This window comes from Mauremys reevesii, linkage group 3, assembly GCF_016161935.1.
Source record: "Mauremys reevesii isolate NIE-2019 linkage group 3, ASM1616193v1, whole genome shotgun sequence".
Lineage (NCBI taxonomy): Eukaryota > Metazoa > Chordata > Testudines > Geoemydidae > Mauremys > Mauremys reevesii.
Window position 1 is genome coordinate 164,219,045 of NC_052625.1, and position 20,394 is coordinate 164,239,438.

General features: G+C 42.0%; 1 protein-coding gene across 13 annotated transcripts in view; it reads right to left on the reverse strand.

The window, feature by feature from the left end:
* LOC120402303 (muscular LMNA interacting protein) overlaps positions 1-20,394 on the reverse strand; it is a 160,362-nt gene that overhangs the window by 90,449 nt on the left and 49,519 nt on the right. For all 13 annotated transcript variants that reach the window (XR_005597125.1, XR_005597127.1, XR_005597130.1 and 10 more), the window contains 2 exons: positions 8,180-8,335; positions 5,001-5,387 (listed from right to left, as the gene is read on the reverse strand). Coding sequence is in view for 9 of the 13 variants with exons in the window: in XM_039532834.1 (XP_039388768.1) it covers positions 5,001-5,387; positions 8,180-8,335 (543 nt within the window). In the remaining 4 variants the exon portion in view is untranslated. The remainder of the gene's footprint in view (positions 1-5,000; positions 5,388-8,179; positions 8,336-20,394) is intronic.

Genomic DNA, 20,394 nt, shown 5'->3' on the forward strand with positions numbered 1-20,394 from the left:
TAAAAATTCCACAGCCCAGCTGTGCCACAACAACTATTTTAATGCATATAAAAGCCAGGGCCAGCATTGTGGGGGAGGGTGTCGCAAACAGGGAAATTACTTGGGGTCTCATGCCACAGGGGTCCCCATTAAGCTAAGTTGCTCAGGCTTTGGCTTCACCCCCAGGTGGCAGAGCTTGGGCTCCCAGGATTTAGCACCACACCTCCCGGCTTTGGCTTTCTGCCCTTGGCCCCAGCAAGTCTAACACTAGCCCTGCTTGCAAACCCCCTGAATCCTGCGTGCAGCCCTGGACCCCTGGTGAAGAACTGCTGTCTTACAGAAAGTATATTTGGACGTTTAAAGATTAGGAGCCTGATTCCCATTTCATTATACCCTCTTTACACCACTGGCCTGAAAGTGGGGGTAGATGTAATTTGCTCCCACCTCAGTGCCTCTCTACAGTGCCAGAGCTGTAGAAAGTGCCTTTGTATAAATGAGAATCAGGTGCTAGAAGTGGTTAGGTCCTAATTTTTAATGTCTCATGCTAAAACCAGCACCTCCTGCAGCACTGTGCTATCACCAGGATAAGGAATTAGTTCAGTGGCAGTTTAGAGGGAAGAATGTCATCTGGCATTCTGTTTGCTTCTTACTATTTTTATCTATTGAGCAATGGAGTTGGCAGTTTACAAACATAAAACAGAATGTCCCCTACTTCAAGGGTCTTACAGTCTAGCTGAAGCAACACTGAACTCTTTGATGGGCACCTTGTTTTTTAGGTTTCTCATAATTATGTTTATAACTGGGTTTTAAATACACACACCTACACGTATATATGGTATATACATGTGTGTGTATATATATATATATATATACACACACACACACACACACACACACACACACACACACACCTTTAAAGAAAGATTGCACCAGACAAACTATGACCTTGCAAAACTATTGGCGAGACTACCAAACCTGAAAACCAATGCCATAATAAGAGTTAGTCTTTTATTTTAGGTGTTTGTTTCTTTGAGGTGCCCATACAGTGTGGGGCATGTAAGAGGTATGTAAACATACTGTATTTCTTCTACTACTTCCGCTTATGATCAGTAAGGACATGAAACACTGGGCTGGATTCATCAAAAGGTTAATACGTTTTTAAAGTTTTAATGGATAGCTTTCCTATTAGCTATTTTATGGAATCTCCAGTCATAATAGGGTCAGAAAAAGAACATCTGGGACATCCTGCTTTATAACCTGGGATTTCCATGTAGGTTACCCAAAGATAAACACAGAGATCTGATATTGAAATTCTTACATTTCCTTTAAAAAGTGAGTGTTCTTGTAAATTTCATTGTGTCTGTGAAGTGGGAGCCAATATGAAAAGCAGACTCTCAAAGATACATGAGAGCAGAATCCAGAATGCTGATAAACTACAATAAGCTGTAGTTTATTTTGTCTAATAAGGGCTAGATTATGGCCTAAAGCGAGAGCCTGTACAAAGAGAGAGTGCACCATTCACTCCCATCTATGGATGACCAGCTTCACTGGCAGATGCAGAAGGAGTTGGGGAGAACCTATACCCTCCAGTCACAAGGTGTCTTGGTTTGCATAGGGGCACAAGGGGGGAAATGAAGGAATGTCCTCTCCATGCCCTCCTACACAACTAAAAAGGATGGGATACCCCGTGGCCTTATGTGCATCTGTCATCATTTATCAGCTGAATCTAAACTCATATCTGCTATGTTTTAACATGGAACATTGTTTGTTCCTCCCTATTCACTAAACATTTGATCTATTAGTAATTCATTAACACGAGTTAATCTAGTGGCTTCTCTCTTCTGGAGCAACTGGTGCTCCATTATGCCATGTGGGTGGAGCATGAGCATTACGGAAGAGAAAAGGGAGAGAACTGGCTGCTTTATGATCACTGCCTGCTACATGATTGCCGGCTACTTCAACAACCACTGCTGCCTTACAAGAAGTGAGGGGAGCAGAAGAAGTGATAACTAATAAGTTAGTAAATTTGTAATACTGAACTGCTTTTCATACTTTGAATATGACATTAATTTTTTTCGCAGCAATGGTCAAGCAAGTTAAGCCCCCAAGGGTGGTTGGAACATCTATTTACTTCAGTGTCAGTCATTGTTCTCCTTCCCCCACCAACAAGAAATGAAGAGTTTAGTGATTCTTTTAAACAAATGTTGTAGTATATGTACAATCACCAAAGTTGACCATGATTTGGTAACCAAGATCCTTTTACAATGTAGACTCCTATATAAGAGAAGCCTCTGTGAATAATACCAGTAAATTCACTAGCAGATAAGTAATATCACCTTGTCCGATCAGTCCTCCCAAAGAGAGCACTGATCACAGCGCATCATTCATGTTGTTAGCCAGTCTTTCAGCCACCGACTGGCCAGGCTGTCAGTGGACCAGACACCTGATCGGCATAGCACACTGTAGCCCAGAACCCCTGAGCTCAAGTGATCTGCCAGCCTTAGTCTCCCAAGTAGCGGAATTACAGTTGCGTGCCACCACACCCGGTATAAGTAATGTAGCCATTTTAAATTTTCATAATTTCCTTTCATTTTAGGGTTGACCACTACACTAAATATTAAACTACTAAGAGTAAGAGAGTTACCATGGAAATATTGAGAGGGGCTCAGTAGAGATGGAGTTTGAACACCAGAAAAAAGCAGCTTAGTCAAAATGTATTCTATTTTCCACATGCAGAGTAACAGATATTATTTAGAAAATAAAGATGGGAAGAGTACATAAAGTTGTTGACCTGTCAGCCATGTGTCTTTAGAACAATGACCTAGGAAGGTATACACTTGAGGCATACATATCAGGCATAATACACATTTACCCTATATAAACTCAGGTATAGGATTCATACAGTTGAACAGACTTTATTTGAATTCTTCCAAACTCTGCATAGAAGGCCAGAGGCTACATTTTTTTTCATGCACTGCCAATCAAGTCTCCTATTGCTTGTCAGACCATCAAAAACTCATTAAGAAACTATGGCATGTATATTACTCTCTGTTTCCTTTATAAAAGCTTTGATAGCAGCTATTGGAGAAAATTCCTAACTAACCCTTCCATGATCTGTGTGGACTCAAAGTATCACAAGTAAATGTTCATTTTCTAGATCTTTCATTTCTTGTAAGCTGCCTCATCAAGGACCAAATCTTTTGTTTCTTACTCAGGCAAAACTCCCTGTCACCAGGGTTCCTATCCCAGGGCACCCCCTAGGCCCTGGACCAGGCCCCAGCACTCACCGAGGCCTCTGCTCTGCAGAGTCCAGGTGGTTCCTGTATGCCAGTCCTGTCTCACAAGGCTCTGTCCTCAGACTGAGCCCCAGATAGTCCATCCTCCTGGTGGTTGTCAACAAACCCACACCTAGATGTGGTAAAGCTCTCATCCAGAATGCTTCTGCAAAGCTGTGGGCCAAACTAAGGTCACCAGTAGTATAAAACAATAGTCGCATCCCTGGTGGAGCCACAACAGATCTGTGCTTCCTTCCTTCTTTCAGAGAGGGGTCTCCAGGCAGTGCTCAGCTGAGGACTTCTTGCCTTTAGCCAGTCTTTGCTCCAGGACCTGAGGACTGGAGACCTGCTCTCCTGACTGATGTGCCACCAGCTGAGCTGGGCTTCTCCCTTTTAAGCTCCTCTCTCCAATACTGACATCCCTCATAGATGTGGTGGGGCAGAGCTGCCGAAGCCCACGTTAGCTCCTCAGCCCTGTGCTGCCCAGTGTGGGGTCTGTATATCCCATCATACTTCCATTGACTTCACTGGGACTGAGCACATCCAAATGAATAATTCCTCGTGTTAGGAGGTCATATCCTAGGGTCCTTTCTTGTTCGGTTTTACTGTCACAAAGTCACATGAGAACATTGAGATCACTGGGAACTTGAATAAAAACTGAATAAGGACATCAGGAGTTGAGCCTTGGACATCAAGAATTGTTCATTTTGTTAGACAGAGAAAGCAACAGGTCGTATTTTCTCTTTAAAAACGCTGAAGGACTGGATTTTCGGACTAGCATAGCTCTATTGAAGTGAAGGGATTTACATCAATTTGCACCAATTGAGGATCTGGCCAATTATGTTAAGAAAGGAGAAAATTATTTCCCCATCTACAGTTCCCTGAAGACTATATCTGCTCCTTTCAGAAACATCAGAAGTTGAGTTTCTGAATATATTCACAATTTATTTACCCTCTGGTTTAAATTCATCCATCTCCAAATAAACTAAACTCTGAGCACAATTTGTTAATATTTTCTTTAAAGTCCTAAATTTTGCCTGATATAAAATCATGTGCCATGTATAGGATAACAGAGGGTGTGTCTTCACAGCACAGTTAGCTTGAATGATAACTCAAGGGTTACCCTTAACTAGTCAGTTAAGCGCAGTAACTCAAGTGTACTAATTGTTGCAGTGAAGACAAGCCCACAGAATGGGCCTTGCACCTTGAGTTGACATTTACAACTGTGCAAAGACAATGAAAAATGACACTAAAATAAAACAGAAGCATTTTACAGATCTTTGCACAGATGTAAATGACTGCATAAGATTCAAAGAAGGGAAAATTCACAAACCAGATCCTTAGCAGTAAATCAGTTTAGCTCCAAGATCCATTGATTTCAATGAAGCTATGCCAGTTTTCACAAGCTGAGAATCCAGCCCTACATCTTTAGATTGTGTTGTGATGAGTAGATCAGAGAGGCAAGAAGAAAAAGATTAACAGATCTGCACCGGCTACTCACCTCCACCCCTACTAACAGCTCCCTTTATACATTCTCTCTGCTGTGAGACTCATACCCACTTTTAGCTAGAAATGTAGAACTATTGACTGTGGCAAAAGAGAGACATTACTAATAATCCACAAAAAGCAGCCAGTAATTGACATCCATCACGAGCTGAATTGGATGACCACATCCCAAAAGAGATAGCAAGTAAAAGTTGACATGCACATTCCCACCCACACAGGAGAGTTAAAATAATAACATACCTGGTGTTGTTTTGGGGAACGGGTAGCACTGTGCGACAGTACAGCACATTGTGTCTCAGGAACATTCAGGTCACCATGAGGTTTGCTTGACTCACCACCAGAAGAAATACGGGAGGTAGCCAATAACTGGCATCTCGCATGCCCAGTGCCATGACCTACAGAAGGCTGCTGAACATCGTTTCTGGAAACGGTCTCTTCTTCTCCTTCATCAGAGTCCGTAATAAAGACAAACTCAGCCTTGAAAAGGTCACTCTCCTGCATTTCTCCTTTGCTCGTCTTGTATCCTTTTGGCCAGAAAATCTTTTGGCTGGTGCCTGTGTGATAGGTGGATTCACTGTCTTGCCTGATTCCACTTTTTAAGGCCAGGTTATCAGAGCCTACGGTAGACTGCAAAACACATTAAAATAAATTCTAATTTAGCTGAATATTATTTGTTCTCCATAAAAACAGAAGGAACCTTTAGTCTGCAGCACTACTGGCACTATGCTACCAATCTCCCAGAAGATAAGTCAAGATCTCAGGCTCCAGCCTAGGCTGGGTGTGTCCGAGAGGCAGAAGTTGGTTGTTCTATTGTTCCACTAGCATGCTTTCCCACTCCCAGCACCTTCTCTCCCACCAGCACACTGGCCCATACATTAAGTCTGTTATAATGGGAGACACTTGTCGCCTTTCTAGCTACATAACATAGAAATGGGAGACTCAAGTCAAAATGATGTTGGGAATAACATTGCAATTTGGAGGGAAGATGAGGTGCAGTCAATCAGAATGAGCTGTGAGGCCAGCCTAAAGCAGACATGGGGATGGAATTCTGACTGTGGGATCAACAAGAGCAGACAATACCGCTCACAACTATCTGACAGAGAAATCTGGGGCAAAACCCAGACATAGCAACAAAGGAACAAAGGACCTGAATCCAGGGCATTCTTTGGAAAGAGGAAACAAAGAATCTGAGGTCAGGGAGCTTTATTGTACATTTAAGGGTAAGCATTTTAGCACAAAGCACAATTGTTCTTTTTACAGCGAATAATATTCTGCTTTTTCAGTTTCTAGTATTTAACCCGGCAAGTGCAGCAGTAGTATTATCCTTTGCATATGTCTTAGGCATTGCTGAGTCACCCAGTATTTGAAACTATTGATATATTTTGTTTCTCTAGAAGAAGGGATCAGGCAGATGAATGGATTTATGAGATAAATCACCAGTACGGCTTAAATATGCATGCTCTGTAAGGGGCATGCTACAGAATTAGATTCCCATTGGTTGCAATGGGAGTTACAGGGAAATAAGTTCTTTCGAAAATCAGACCATTTATTTAGATATCTAAATACGAGCTTGGGTGACTTGGCCATGCTCAGTTTTGAAAAGAGAATAAAAGGAGGTATGAAGGTCCTAATGCTGCTCAGCATACGTGAGTGCTGCCTGTATTAGAACGTGATGGATGGACACAGAACTCAGGGAAACCCGATTCTGCATACTGAGAGCCCTGCTAGTCAGGGGTGCTGAAATGGGAGGGGGGAGGTCATGGGGCCATAGTCCCATCACTTTTAAATGTGGGAGCCTCAGGGGAAGAGGCAGAGCAAGGGCCCTTGGGAGAAAGGGGTGGAGCAAGGTCAGGGCCTGGGGTGAACAGGTGGGGTGAAGGTGGGGCCTCGGGAGAAGGGGCGGAGCATGTGGGGGGGGCATGGTTCGGGTGCCGGTGCCCCTACACACACACTTCTAGGGAGTTTTTGTCACTCCTGCTGCTAGTAGCAGCTACACGGTCAAAGGAAGGAGGAAGTAACTAAGTGACTATTTGCAAGATGAGGATTACATTTAAACTCAACCTCCTCAGACATGCCCATTCTCTGCCCACATTCCACTGTTTTTTTAATGTTGTGCCCTGGGGAGAGGATGTTCAAAGCGCTTGAGCCTTCCATTCTGTTCAGGAACTATTCCTAGTGCTGCGCACTACTTGCCCCCATGTGTAACTTATGTTTACTTAAACTGGAGTGCCACCAAATTGCATTCCCGACTATGTAGCATACAAGGACTTGAAGGGCCAAGACCAAAAGGAGTGTGGAAATTAATCAAAGGATCATATTTATTCTTTCAAATAACACAAGAATAAATGAAAAGCAAAGGAAATATGTCCCTGTGCAGTGTAATGTGAGCCTAGGGAATTCACTAGCATGGGAAATCACTGAGGCAAATGGTTTAGCAGCATTTTTTTAAATTATTTATATATGATCAAGAGGAACATTTGTAGTTTTACTAGCTAAATTCAAAAGTTACACAGGATATTGGTCTGCAGGAGATAAGATGATCACCAGCTGAAGTCAGTAAGACATGTCCTCTATGCTGTTCAGCAGTTGCACTTCAAAGACTGTCCCAGTTAGCAAAGGATACCTGCTTCCTGTGCTACTCCCCATTTCAAGTGTAGGGCACCCATCTCAAACTCATAGGAAGTTTCAAAACAGAAGAAACAAATTTTACTGCATTTCTTATCATGGTGGCTAAGTCCATAAATGGCTATTAGCCAGGATGGGTAAGAATGGTGTCCCTAGCCTCTGTTCATCAGAGGATGGAGATGGATGGCAGGAGAGAGATCACTTGATCATTGCCTGTTAGGTTCACTCCCTCTGGGGCACCTGGCATTGGCCACTGTCGGTAGACAGATACTGGGCTAGATGGACCTTTGGTCTGACCTGATACAGCCGTTCTTATGTTATGTTCTTATGCAGTATTTTTGCAGAATTAGAATAATTATGGGAACTGGCATCTTCATATGGAGCATCCAATGGTGACCATTGCTGAAGTCAGGATTCTGTGACTTACTATTGGTGTATTCCACTATGATAATTCGAATGTACCTATTCATGTCCCCCTTCCACCCTCATCACATCATCATGATATATCATTTCATAATTGGCAGAACACATTATGGAGATGGGGAGTGGTTTACTTTAGGTATAAACTCTGCCAAAGGTAAAATACCTTATTAGGCAGACCATCAGTCTGCTCCATTATAGCAACTCCCATGTTTCTATGTATATTGCATGGCTGCTTCTCTGATGGTCCTGGAATTTACAATCAAACTCCAACAGGTAAAAGGTTAAGGAGGAACAATGCCAGTTCAGTGATGGTCAGGAAGACTTTTCCATACCTTTCAAGTAAATGTAAAACTGTCAATATAAAATCCTACCCTATTTATAATTTCTTGACTGCTTTCATTGTTTGGCTCCTCTGAAGTTCTCACCAGTTCACAGACATCTACAACCTGAAAGTGAGTTGGAAGTTGTCCGATAGATGGAACAAATGTGAAGGTCAAAGGTCTAGTTCCGGATTCTCCAGAGGGGACCTACAAAATACATAACGAATGCAGCTTTTAATCTTGATGGAGATTATTTTTATCAAAGAAGAAAGAGTCTGATTAATTCTTATGAATGATCCAATATACATCCTCATGCCTTATGCTTATTTCACTGGCTTTACTGATGGATGGGTTTTGTGTCCTAGCAATATAAGTATTTTCTAATCGAATCTGAAACATTATTTTCATAAAGGACAAAATTTTGTCCTGGCTCAAACCAATGCCATCATATTGAATTGGTACAGTTGCATTGTGGGTATCTCCGCGGTAAGTTTGGCCCACAGTTTGATGTTCCATAATTCTCCTGCATCAGCACTCCACTAGTCTGCCTGTGCCACTGTGTAACTCCACTGCATAACTCCACTGCATTCAGCAAATTTACACCAGCCTGAACACAGGCTATGGCCAAAAAGCCTTTTGCTTATGAATGGACCACAAACGGAAACAGTTGTTTTAGAAACAAGACACCTTTAACTGTAGCAAATGACATAGGAATAGAGCTGGCAGCTTAATGGAACCACAATCATTTATCACGGCTTTCTCTTAAAACAATTACGTCCTAACTAAAATCAATGCACACAAGTGGTTTACCTGTGAAAATAATTTGGGAAACAGAAGAAAACCCAAACTTGCTTCATTGTTTTTGCCACACCACTAGTATGTGCAAATGCCACACTTCCTAGAGCAAAAGTTGACATGGAGCCAATGCCAACCATGGATGAGTTTGGGGATGAATTCTGTTTCCAGGAGAGTCCCAGGCAAATGGAGGTTACAGTATACTTCCTCCCTCACCTCCACATCAGGGCCATCCAGTCCCACAGGCCAATTGTCTAGGTATATGGGAAGGTGTCAGGGTAAGCCATGGCCCCACCTCCTTCTTATCCTTTCCTGCCCATTTGGGGTACCACAAAAAGTCTGGGAAGGAAGAGTGCAGGCTGGGGTCAAGAGGGTGGGGCTGTACAGTTTTCGCCTCAGCACCTAACAGGGATTCCACCTAAAAGACAGACAGCACAAAACTTTCCACAGTCCCCACAATCAGTGAAATCCCCCTTCACAGGAGGTCCTGGGAGGCAAGTGCTGGCAGAAGAAGCCTGTGTAATGAAGCTGGAATAAAGCTGTCTTGCCAGCAGAGACTGGTGAGAGGAGCTGCAAACAGCCCCTCTAATGTGAAGCCTCAACAGGACCTCATAGCAGATCTGGGGACAACTATGGATCAGATTCCATTGATTCTTCCATGAGTGGGTAAAGGGTGCAAGCCCATCCTCCTGATGGAAGAATATGGAAAGAATTCATGGAATTTATCTCTAAAATCTGACTTCAGAATTGTAGCAGTTAATCTAATTTTCAGACAAAATAATAATACAAATCTAAACTGAATTGAATTATGCTGTAGCATAATAGCAGCAATCTGTGAGGTTTTTCCCCCTGTGGTTTTCTCATTTACAATGAAACACAAATTTGAGCAACATGCTACTCATTATACGCCTTTGTAATTTGCATCTGTAAGCAAATAGCAATTTTTGGGACATAGAGACGAAAAACACTAATATAACTCAAAGCAAGACTAGCCTTGTAGCTGCCAGGATGTTAAAAATTATAAACACAGATTTTCAGCTAAAAATTTAAGTAGATGTTGATTTCATTATCAGAAAACTGCCTCCTATATGACCTACACAAAGCAATCAGATTATTTACACAGCCATGGCCCACTGGAGTTCGTTTTGCAGTTTACGATAAGAGCCTTATTCTCCAAGACACAGTCAAGAACAGTTTTATATTTCATCAGATCTAATGATCTGATGAAATATGATCAATGTTTTAAGACCTTCATAAGGTAAAGGCACTGAACACATGGCAGTCATCTCAATGCTTATGAACAATATGACCTCACAAGTCAAACTGGACCCTTTTGTTCACAAATTCATGTGAATGTGCTATACATTCTAGAATTGCTTATTGCTTCCAGATGCAGGTTACAAAGGGATGGGGGAAAGAGAGAGCCTGAGCCCCAGCATCAGCAAGCAGGGCTGACTGGGAATGCATGGAAGAACAAGGTACATGACCTATAGGCTCCTGCAGAGGGGAGTGAATGCTAGATAGTATTTTCATGGGGAGCTCTGGGTGGTATTTTTCTTCAAGGAGCCACAAACACTTCTTACAGTTTGCCCTGCAACAAGGCAGCTCTGCGTTTCCCCAGTGAGGGGCCTGTGTTTCAATCTGGACCTTGGTCTTCATGAATCAGAGATGCAATTATCAGCTAGGCAGCTTGGCAATTAGTTTGCATGCAATAGAATACTTAGTTCTTGCTCCTGCAAACAGGGACACATGCAAACTATCCTGTTGATTTTGGGACTACTCATGTTGTCATAAACATACAGCTAAGGGTAGCATAAAATCCCTCCTTTACCTGTAATGGGTTAAGAAGCTCAAATAACCTGGTTGGCACCAGACCAAAAGGACCAATAAGAGGAGAAGATACTTTCAAATCTGTGGGGGAAGGTTTTTGCTTTGTGCTCTGTGTTGTTGTTCTCTCTGAGACAAAGAGAGAGACCAAACAAGTAATCCAGCTCCTACTGAAATGATACATATAATATTACAGAAATAGTAAGTAATAGCAAGGAAATACATTAGATTATCTTTTGTTTTAGCTTGTGAATTTTCCCTAGGTTAAGAGGGAGGTTTATTCCTGGTTTTTTTTAACTTTAAAGTTTTGCCTAGAGGGGAATCCTCTGTGTTTTGAATCTTTTTGTTACCCTGTAAAGTTATCTTCCTTCCTGATTTTACAGAGGTGATTCTTTTATCTTTTTTTTAAATAAACTTCTTTTAAGAATCTGATTGTTTTTCAGTGTCCTAAAGACTCAGGGGGGTTGATCTGTGCTCACTTTGTAACCAATTAGTGAGGATATTATTCTCAAGCCTCCCCAGGAAAGGGGGTGTAGGGGCTTGGGGGGATATTTGGGGGGAGGTAGGGCTCCAAGTGGCCCTCTCTGAATGTTTTTTTAAATCACTCAGTGATGGCAGCGATACCAAGGGCAAGGAAGGAATTTGTGCCTTGGGGAAGTTTTTAACCTAAGGTGGTAGAAATAAGCTTTGGGGGGGGTCTTTCATGTGGGTCCCCACATCTGTACCCCAGCATTCAGAGTGGAGAGGAAACCCTGACACATCTGCATAAAGTTAAGCATGCACATATTTGTTTTCAGGATCCGGTGACTAGAATGCAGTCTGGTCTGTAATCACCACACCAAGACCGCTGGTACTTTTCAGAACGAGCACTATCATCCATGCATATTGCATTTCCTTAGCTCTTCTTTGTTCCATAATCTCCGTGAGTAACATTTCAAGAAGTGGAAGGATAAATGTGTAAAATGATTTATAGAAACTTACAGAAAGACTGTTATCACCAGGGACTTTCCTGAGCAAATATTTATGATGGTATTTGCGATCACCTTCGCTCAAGCTGGGGCATCAATCATATTAGCTAGCTGTTGAGTGAGCTTTGTAAAACTGACGCCATCCATCACAGTCTTTAGAGCACCTGGCTCTTCACTGCAATCTGCTGCAGGCAGCCTTTCAAATCCTCTTTTAAAACACATATGGATTTTGTATGGATCTGTGATTGTTCTTTACCTTTCCAACTCTAGTTAAGAAGTGAAGGTACTGCAGCACCCTTGCTACCTGACACAGTTGCTAATGCTTTCCCTTGTTACCTCCCACTTGTAATGCAGTTGTTTGACACTTGATATCGGATATATTGTATGATCAGACATGGAGGTAACATTAATATGTAATAGGGGCTATTAGTTAGTTTTCAGACTCATAATTTTTAAAGGCTCAACGAAGCAGAGAGAGAATACCACGTACACAAAGAGCCAGCATTTATAGACATATTTTAAAAAATTTAAAAAACATTTTGTACAACTAAGCTCACAATCATTTATGTGCATACTTCCAGAGTGGGAATGCAAACAAGAAGTCGGAATATAAGGACTAGTGCATTATACTGTGGCATCCTTCTGATATTGAATATAGCCCAGCTCAGATTCCCTGGGCCTGATCTGCCACTGGTATACCACCGGTATATCTCCATTGTTTTGGTGCAAAACTGGACTAAAACACTGGCGAAAGCCTGTTTAACTTAAATATATGATGGAATTAACCATCACAATTAATAGAAAGATAAAATTATATTTGAAAAATTAAATTTAAGAGGTTTGTGCAAGATGTTTGCATTATAGACTAGACAGCATCATCCACCAACTACTCCATGATGTCCATTCACCACAGTTTTCTTCTTTGGAGGATGGCATTAAATTGATGCTTGTTTGAATTCAACATATTTTAATTTTGTTAAAAATTAGATTGTGTTGACCTCCAATTAGAATTTTTTCTTATGTTGTATAGCCTCAGGCTAATACAGGAAGTTTCAAGTAGTCACATATTGCATAGGACAGTATGCTGTGCCACACTTCCTGTTGATTCACTCAGACTTGCAAACAGACATAGGAACTTGTAGTGAATACAACCATGATCATGCAAATCAGGCTAAGTTATACTAGCAACAGAATTAGAAGATACATGATAAACAGAGCTGGTCAGAAATCCAATATTTTTCATTGGAAAAATCCCCTTTTCAACTGAAAAATGGGTTTTCCATGGGAACTTTCGAAACATAGTGAAAAATGTCATTTCATTTGTTTTTCAAAACACATTTTAAAATGAATATTTTCATTTCTATTTGAGTTCAAATGTGGCTTCAGTTTAGATTTTGGAAACTGAAAGATTTCCACTTTCCATTTTTGGTTTCTAGATTTTCAGCAGGTTTCCCCTCCTATTCTTGCTCTCTTTGGTTTTTTACTCACCCTCCACCCCCATCCCACCTCAACCAAAAAAAAATAAGAAGGTAAAAAAGTGGAAATGAAAAGTAACCCACTTCGTACACTTTTTTTTTTACTGTTTTTTCAATAAATTTTTAACAAATTTTTCTGTTTTGCATTTTTTCCAGCTGAATAAGTCAATCAAAAGTTGTCTTAAAAAAAAGAGTGAAGTGCCAGATAGGAAGGCTAGACAGGAGACAAATGTTAAACCCAGGGTTGTGAGTTCAATCCTTGAGGAGGCCACTTAGGGATCTGGGGCAAAAATTGGTCCTGCTAGTGAAGGCAGTGGGCTGGACTCAATGACCTTTTGAGATCCCTTCCAGTTCTAGGAGATTGGTATATCTCCAATTATTACCTTTTTTATTACCATAAATCTAAAACCATAAATCAGGAAAGCATCTCCATTCAGGAAAGAACATAATCACCTGCTTAACTTTAGGCACTTGTGCTTCAGTTTAATTGAAGCTGATGAGACTTAAACAGGTCCCTCAAGATAAGTAGGTGCTTGAGTGTTTTCCTGAATCAAGGTTCATACTTCAAACTGATCCTGGAAAAGGAAAATCTAATGTTGTCTAACTTTATTTTTCTATTTTCATTGTTCATTTAAAATAATGGGGGTGATTACAAAAAAAAAGCAATAATGAGAGGAAATCAGATGTTGCTTTTCAGAGTAATAGAAAGAAAAAGAGTAAAAATCAAGAAATAATACAGAAAGAAAATAATGGGATGGATAGAATGGTAAGACATGGAAGGAGAGGGGAAAGTGGGTGAAGAAATGTGAGCAGGGCATACATAAAATAAGGCACATCACTTTTAGGCAAGTGACTTTAATTAACTTATTTATACTTCCTTACTTTGCTGTACTTTCCTAGCAGACATTCCAGATCTCTGAAAATTTGAAGGAAATGGATAGGATGGCTATTGTTGGCACTTACATAATATTTCTGTTACTAGCTTCTCTGAATTCTATAGGTTACTAATCTGAGAAAATAGGCTAGAATTCAGCAGAGTACATACAAAAACCTGCAGCAGCCTGAGGTCTAGACTCCGGAGCCCAAAAATAACCGCAGAATGAATTCAATGGCCCACACATCCAGCTGGCCTAACTCCATTGGAACCCAGGAGTTATGGCAGCAAAGAATTTGGCCCACAATGTTTATTCAAGAAAACATTAAATAATCACTTTTTGTATTTATCTGTCCCGCTCTATTCACAATGAGATAATTGCCTAGCTTTAATTGTGCCTTTTTATCTGATTTAGCCCTTTGAAGAATATCAACATTTAGCATAATCTGAATATTTTTTTCAATGTAGTATTTCTGCTGGAAGGATCCAGGCTGCAACATAACAGAGTGCTTAGGAGTTATACAAGAAATTTATGGTAAATGATTTCCAGGGTTTCCTTTCTTTGCCCGTAGTAATGCAGAATTAACATATTCTGTTTCCCATGAGCCTGAGGATAATAAATGAATCTCTGCATTAAATGTCCCTCTCTCCTTTATAATTTCTTCAAATTGCATTGTTGTGAATTAAATTTAATCTCAGTGACTAGTTCCTTTAGATTTCCTTCATGACTGAAGACTGTTAGTATGAAATTGACCACTGTAGCTGAAGTAACAATCTTTTCCAGCTATTTGTTAAAGTAATCAAGTTCAAAATTAGCAGAATGGCAGTTCACTGCCACCGTCAGCAAGTCTAACGACTTTAATGGCAAATATTTCCTTTCATGAGTTTTAATTTATTTAACTAAAGGAAAGAGACAGAAATACCTCAATGTCTAATAACAAAGTAACAACTATCAAAGATATGTTATTAGATACATTCATATGTACAGATATGTTATTAGAGATATACGTTAAAACCCATAAGAGGAAATGTTAGCTATTAACATTTCCCAACACAGTAGCAGTGAACTGCCATTCTGCTAATATTGAAAATTGATAACTTTAGCAAATAGCTGGAAAAGATGGTTACATTAACAACAGTAATGAATTTCATTTTAACTATCTTCAGTCATGAAGGAAATCACAGACTACATTTAATTCACAACAATGCAATTTGAAGAAATTAAGGAGCGAGAGAGAGAGATAACACAGAAATTAATTTATTATCCTGATGGGGAAAGTAAAAGTTACCCAACTGGTGAGTATTTCTGGAGCGCTTCTGTCTTATTGCTATTGATTAATGTTGGGGGACAAAAACAGAGCACTTTTCTGTGCTGGGAATTTGCCATCAAATTTGACAGCACAGAGAGAGATAACACAGAGATTAATTTATTATCCTGATGGGGAAAGTAACAAGTTACCCAACTGGTGAGTATTTCTGGAGCGCTTCTGTCTTATTGCTATTGATTAATGTTGGGGGACAAAAACAGAGCACTTTTCTGTGCTGGGAATTTGCCATCAAATTTGACAGCACTCTGGGCTGGTTTACTGGTTTGCTGTGTTTGAAACATAGGCTTTGTTGCCAACTATCAGTGCTAAGTTGCCCTGCAATTAGGTGGGTTAATGCCTGCTTCCTTTCAGGGATCTTTAATATGATCTTTATATCATCAACGATCTACAACCTATCCTGGAAAATGATCCCTCACTCTCACAGACCTTGGAAGGCAGGCCAGTGCTTGCTTACAGACAGCCCCCCAACCTGAAGCAAATACTCACCAGCAACTACACACCACGCCATAGAAACACTAACCCAGGAACCAATCCCTGTAACAAACCTCGTTGCCTACTCTGTCCCCATATCTACTCTAGCGACACCATCAGAGGACCCAACCAAAGGAGCCACACCATCAGGGGCTCATTGACTTGCACATCTACTAATGTGATATATGCCATCATGTGCCAGTAGTGCCCCTCTGCCACATACATTGGCCAAACCAGACAGTCTCTATGTAAAAGAATAAATGGACACAAATCAGACACCAGGAATGGTAACAGACAAAACTAGTAGGAGAACACTTCAGTCTCCCTGGACATTCTATAACAGACTTAAAAGTAGCCATCCTTCAACAAAAAAAACTTCAAAAACAGACTTCAAAGAGAAACTACAGAACTAAAATTCATTTGCAAATTTAACACCATTTATTTGGGCATGGCTCACTACAAAAGCAACTTTACCTCTCTTGGTATTGACACCTCCTCATCAATTATTGGGAGTGGACCACATCCAACCTGATTGAATTGGCTTTGTTAACACTGGTTCTCCACTTGTGAGGTAACTCCCTTCTCTTCATGTGTCAGTATAATAATGCCTGTATCTGTAATTTTCACTCCCTGCATCTGAAGAAGTGGGTTTTTTACCCACGAAAGCTTATGCCCAAATAAATCTGTTAGTCTTTAAGGTGCCATCGGTCTCTTCATTGTTAATATGAGAGCATTTCAGGGCTTTTTGAATAGGGCAGCGATTAGAGGCAGCTGAATGAGACAGGATGAGTCACTTTTCCAGCTGTGGTGGGGGCCAGGTTACAAAAAGCACACAGGCTCTCAGTGGCTGGTAAAATGAAGAGAATTAGCCAGCTGAGTTCACCAGTGAAGGAAAGCAGGGAGTTATAATGAAGTACCTGCAATGGAAAGAAAATGGTATGCTGTCCACACCACAGTTAGCTCTTCTTCTGCTTGCATCTGTGAGGGGCCCTGACCAGAAAGCTATCCTGACCCTGGAAGCTTCTACTCAGACCCTGGTCCTAACTTGCTGGGAATGAAGTCTGCATGTCCCTGCTGATGAAAGCCAGGCACAGGGAACCACCCAGGGTGAAAGGTGTCTATTGGTGGAGTCCCTCAGGACATCTGCATAGCATCCAGTAGCATAAGCACTTCACCAGCCAGATGTATATGGAGACATCCAAGATAGAGGATGCTAGCCAGCTACAGATGACTGCAGTGAGACCAGAGGATGAAGGAGAACTGGCTGCTCTGCAGGGAGGAGACTGGCTTCTGGCCCCCTCAAGCAGTAGACAGTGCTGAACCCACTCACCCCGGTCCTCAAGTGAGGACCAGACCTCAAAGGCTGAGGAAGAGGAGGCACATCCCCCCAATGTTCCCTCTAATCTTTTACATCCATGTGCAGCATGAATTTTGTTATGTGCACCAATATAGAGGTGATGTGTGGTGGGGCTGAGGGGTTCAGAGTGTGGGAGAGGTCTCAAGGCTGGGGTATAGCATTGGGGTGGCGGTGTGAGGGCTCTGGCTGGGGGTGTGGGCTTTGGTGTGGGGCTAGGGATGAGGGGGTTGGGGTGTGGGAGGGTGCTCAGGGCTGGGGCAGAGCACTGGGATGTGGGGAGTGAGGTCTCCAGCTGGGAGTGAGGGCTCTGGGGTGGGGCTGGGGATGAGGGATTCAGGGTGCAGGAGGGGTCTCAGGGCTGGGGAAGAGGCCTGGGGTGCAGGGGGGTGGTGCGGGTTCTGGGGTGGGGCCAGGGATGAGGCGGTTTGGGGTGTAAGCTGCGCTGGGGCTGCGCTGAAGAGAGAGGACTCCCCCCAGCCTTCCTCACTGCAGCACCCTGAGACCAGGGCAGATGTGCCTCTCCCCAGCCACAGCAGCTCCAGGGCTGGGACCAGGGGAGAGGCACCTCTCCCCACCTGAGTGGCCCTTGATAGCCTGCTGCATGGTTGCACAGCTTAGTGGAAACTTGGACATCCCTCCACGGATGAGAGGCTTAGGGCACTACACCCATATGGTGGTGGTGTTCAGGGACCCTCTTCTAAGGGAGACAAAGGCATCCATCTGCTGATCTGACATCTGTTACAGGATGTGATCTGCCTTCCTGAAGCCTTCATCTGTGACATCAGGAAAAGGTTGCTGAGGCTTGTCAATCCCTCAGATGACCATCCCATAGTGCTCATCACTGTGGGCACTAATGATACTGTCAGGTATGGCCCTGGGAGCAAAGGTGCAGGAGTCAGGGCACAAGTGGTATTCTCATCCATCCTCCCAGTTGGGGGTAAGGGCGCAGGCAGGGACAGACGCATCCTGGAGTTGAATGCATGGCTGCACAGATGGTTTTGACAGGAGTGCTTTGGCTTCCTCAACCATGGCATGCTGTTTCAGGAAAGAGGACTGCTGGGAAGAGATGGGGTCCACTTGACAAAGAAGGGAAAAAGCATCTTTAGACACTGACTCACCAACCTAGTGAGGAGGGCTTTAAACTATGTTCCAAGGGGGCAGGTGACAAAAGATGACAAAAGATGACAGGAAGGTATAAAAAATATGACCTTAACAGAGGGTTAGATGTTGGGGGAGGGATGGGAAGCAACTAGAGGGAAACTGTAGGGGAATCTGATCATTTTTATGTCTCTACATAAATGCAAGGTGTATGGGGAATAAACAAGAAGTGGCAATGTACACTCAAAGGGCATAGCGCTCGTTACAATAGTATGCACGTTAAATTATGACAAATGACATCACTGAGATTTGGTGGTATCATCCTCATGATTAGGATATTGGTATAAAGGAGTATAACTTGTTCAGAAGAACAGGTAGGGAAAAAAGGGAGGAGATGTTTAATGCTTATTTTGCTTCAGTCTTCACTGGAAAGGTTAACCGTGACCAAACATGTAACACAATTAATATTAAGAAAAAGAGGGAAGGAACACAAGCCAGAATAGGGAAAGAACAGGTTAAAGTAAATTTAAATAAGGTAGATGTATTCAAGTTGGCACAACCTGATGAAATTCATACTAGGATACTTAAGGGACTAGCTGAAGCAATCTCAGAACCATTAGCAATTATCTTTAAGAACTCAGGGAAGATGGCTGAGATCTCAGAGGACTGGAGAAGGGCAAACATAGCGCCTATCTTCAAAAAGGGAAACAAAGAGGACTAGTCAGCCTAACTTCAATACCTTGAAAGCTACTGGAACCGATTAGTAAACAATCAGTTAAGTACCTAGCAGATAATAGGGTAATAAGTAATAGCCAATGTAGATTTGTCAAGAACAAATCATGCCAAATCAACCTAATTTCTTTCTCTGACAGCACTACTGGCCTAGAGTACAGGGGGGAAGCAGTCGTTATTTTAGTCCAGGGCATACCTCAGAATCAATCTTGTACCTTTTGTAGACAAAACACTAAGCCCACCTATTATTACAGATGCAAACACTTATGCCTCATCTTCCAGATTGTTAGCTTTTACTGGGTAAAGTGAGAGAGAAGAAATCTACAGCAATATTAAGAACATAAGAATGGCGGTACTGGGTCAGACCAAAGGTTCATCCAGCCCAGTATTCTGTCTACCGACAGTGGCCAATGCCAGGTGCCCCAGAGGAAATGAACCTAACAGGTAATGATCAAGTGATCTCTCTCCTGCCATCCATCTCCACCCTCTGACAAACAGAGGCTAGGGACACCATTCCTTACCCCTCCTGGCTAATAGCCATTAATGGGTATCTATTAATCACCTTGGCGAAAATAGCAGGCCAAGCCGGGCTCAAATCAGTTACACCAAAGCAAACACAAACATCAGGCAGTGATGTCATATTAGAAGGCAAAAACTTCAAGAAAGCAGAACAGTTGGTTTACCTGGGCAGCACCATACTAGCCAACAGAGACCTCAAGAAAGAAATGACATCAAGGATAGGAAAGGTATCCACAACATTCACTAAATTCAGCAATGTATGGAAATCAAAGATATACTCAGTACCAAAACAAAACTGAGATTTTGCAACTCAAACGTAATCTCAGTGCTAACATACAGCTGTGAGAGCTGGAAATCTATTTAAATGTTAGATAGAAACTAGATGCCTTTGTAAATAAGTGCCTACAAAAGATTCTGAGCATTGAATGGAGACACTATTGCCAATGAAGAGATTCTAGAAATTACAGACCAGCAGCTCATCTCCACAAGAATAGAAGGTAGTGTTGGACAGGTTTGGGGCATGTACTCCAGATTCCAACATGCAGACTCACTCATGAAGCTGTCAAATGGAAATCAACTGTGTGAGGAAACAAGGATGGTCAAGAGAAACCTTAGGAAGAACCCTTAGCAGGCAGGGCAAAACAGTCAATCTCAACAGCATAGAGCAGAAAGAAGCAGCAGCCAATGACAGGGAGGGATGAAAAACATTCCTTTTAGCTCTGTGCCCCAGCTTTGCTGCCAGATGGATGTAATTAACAAGAGGGATATAATAAAACTTACCTAAGTACAAAAGTGTTGTGAAAATTTATGTCTCTAAAGAAC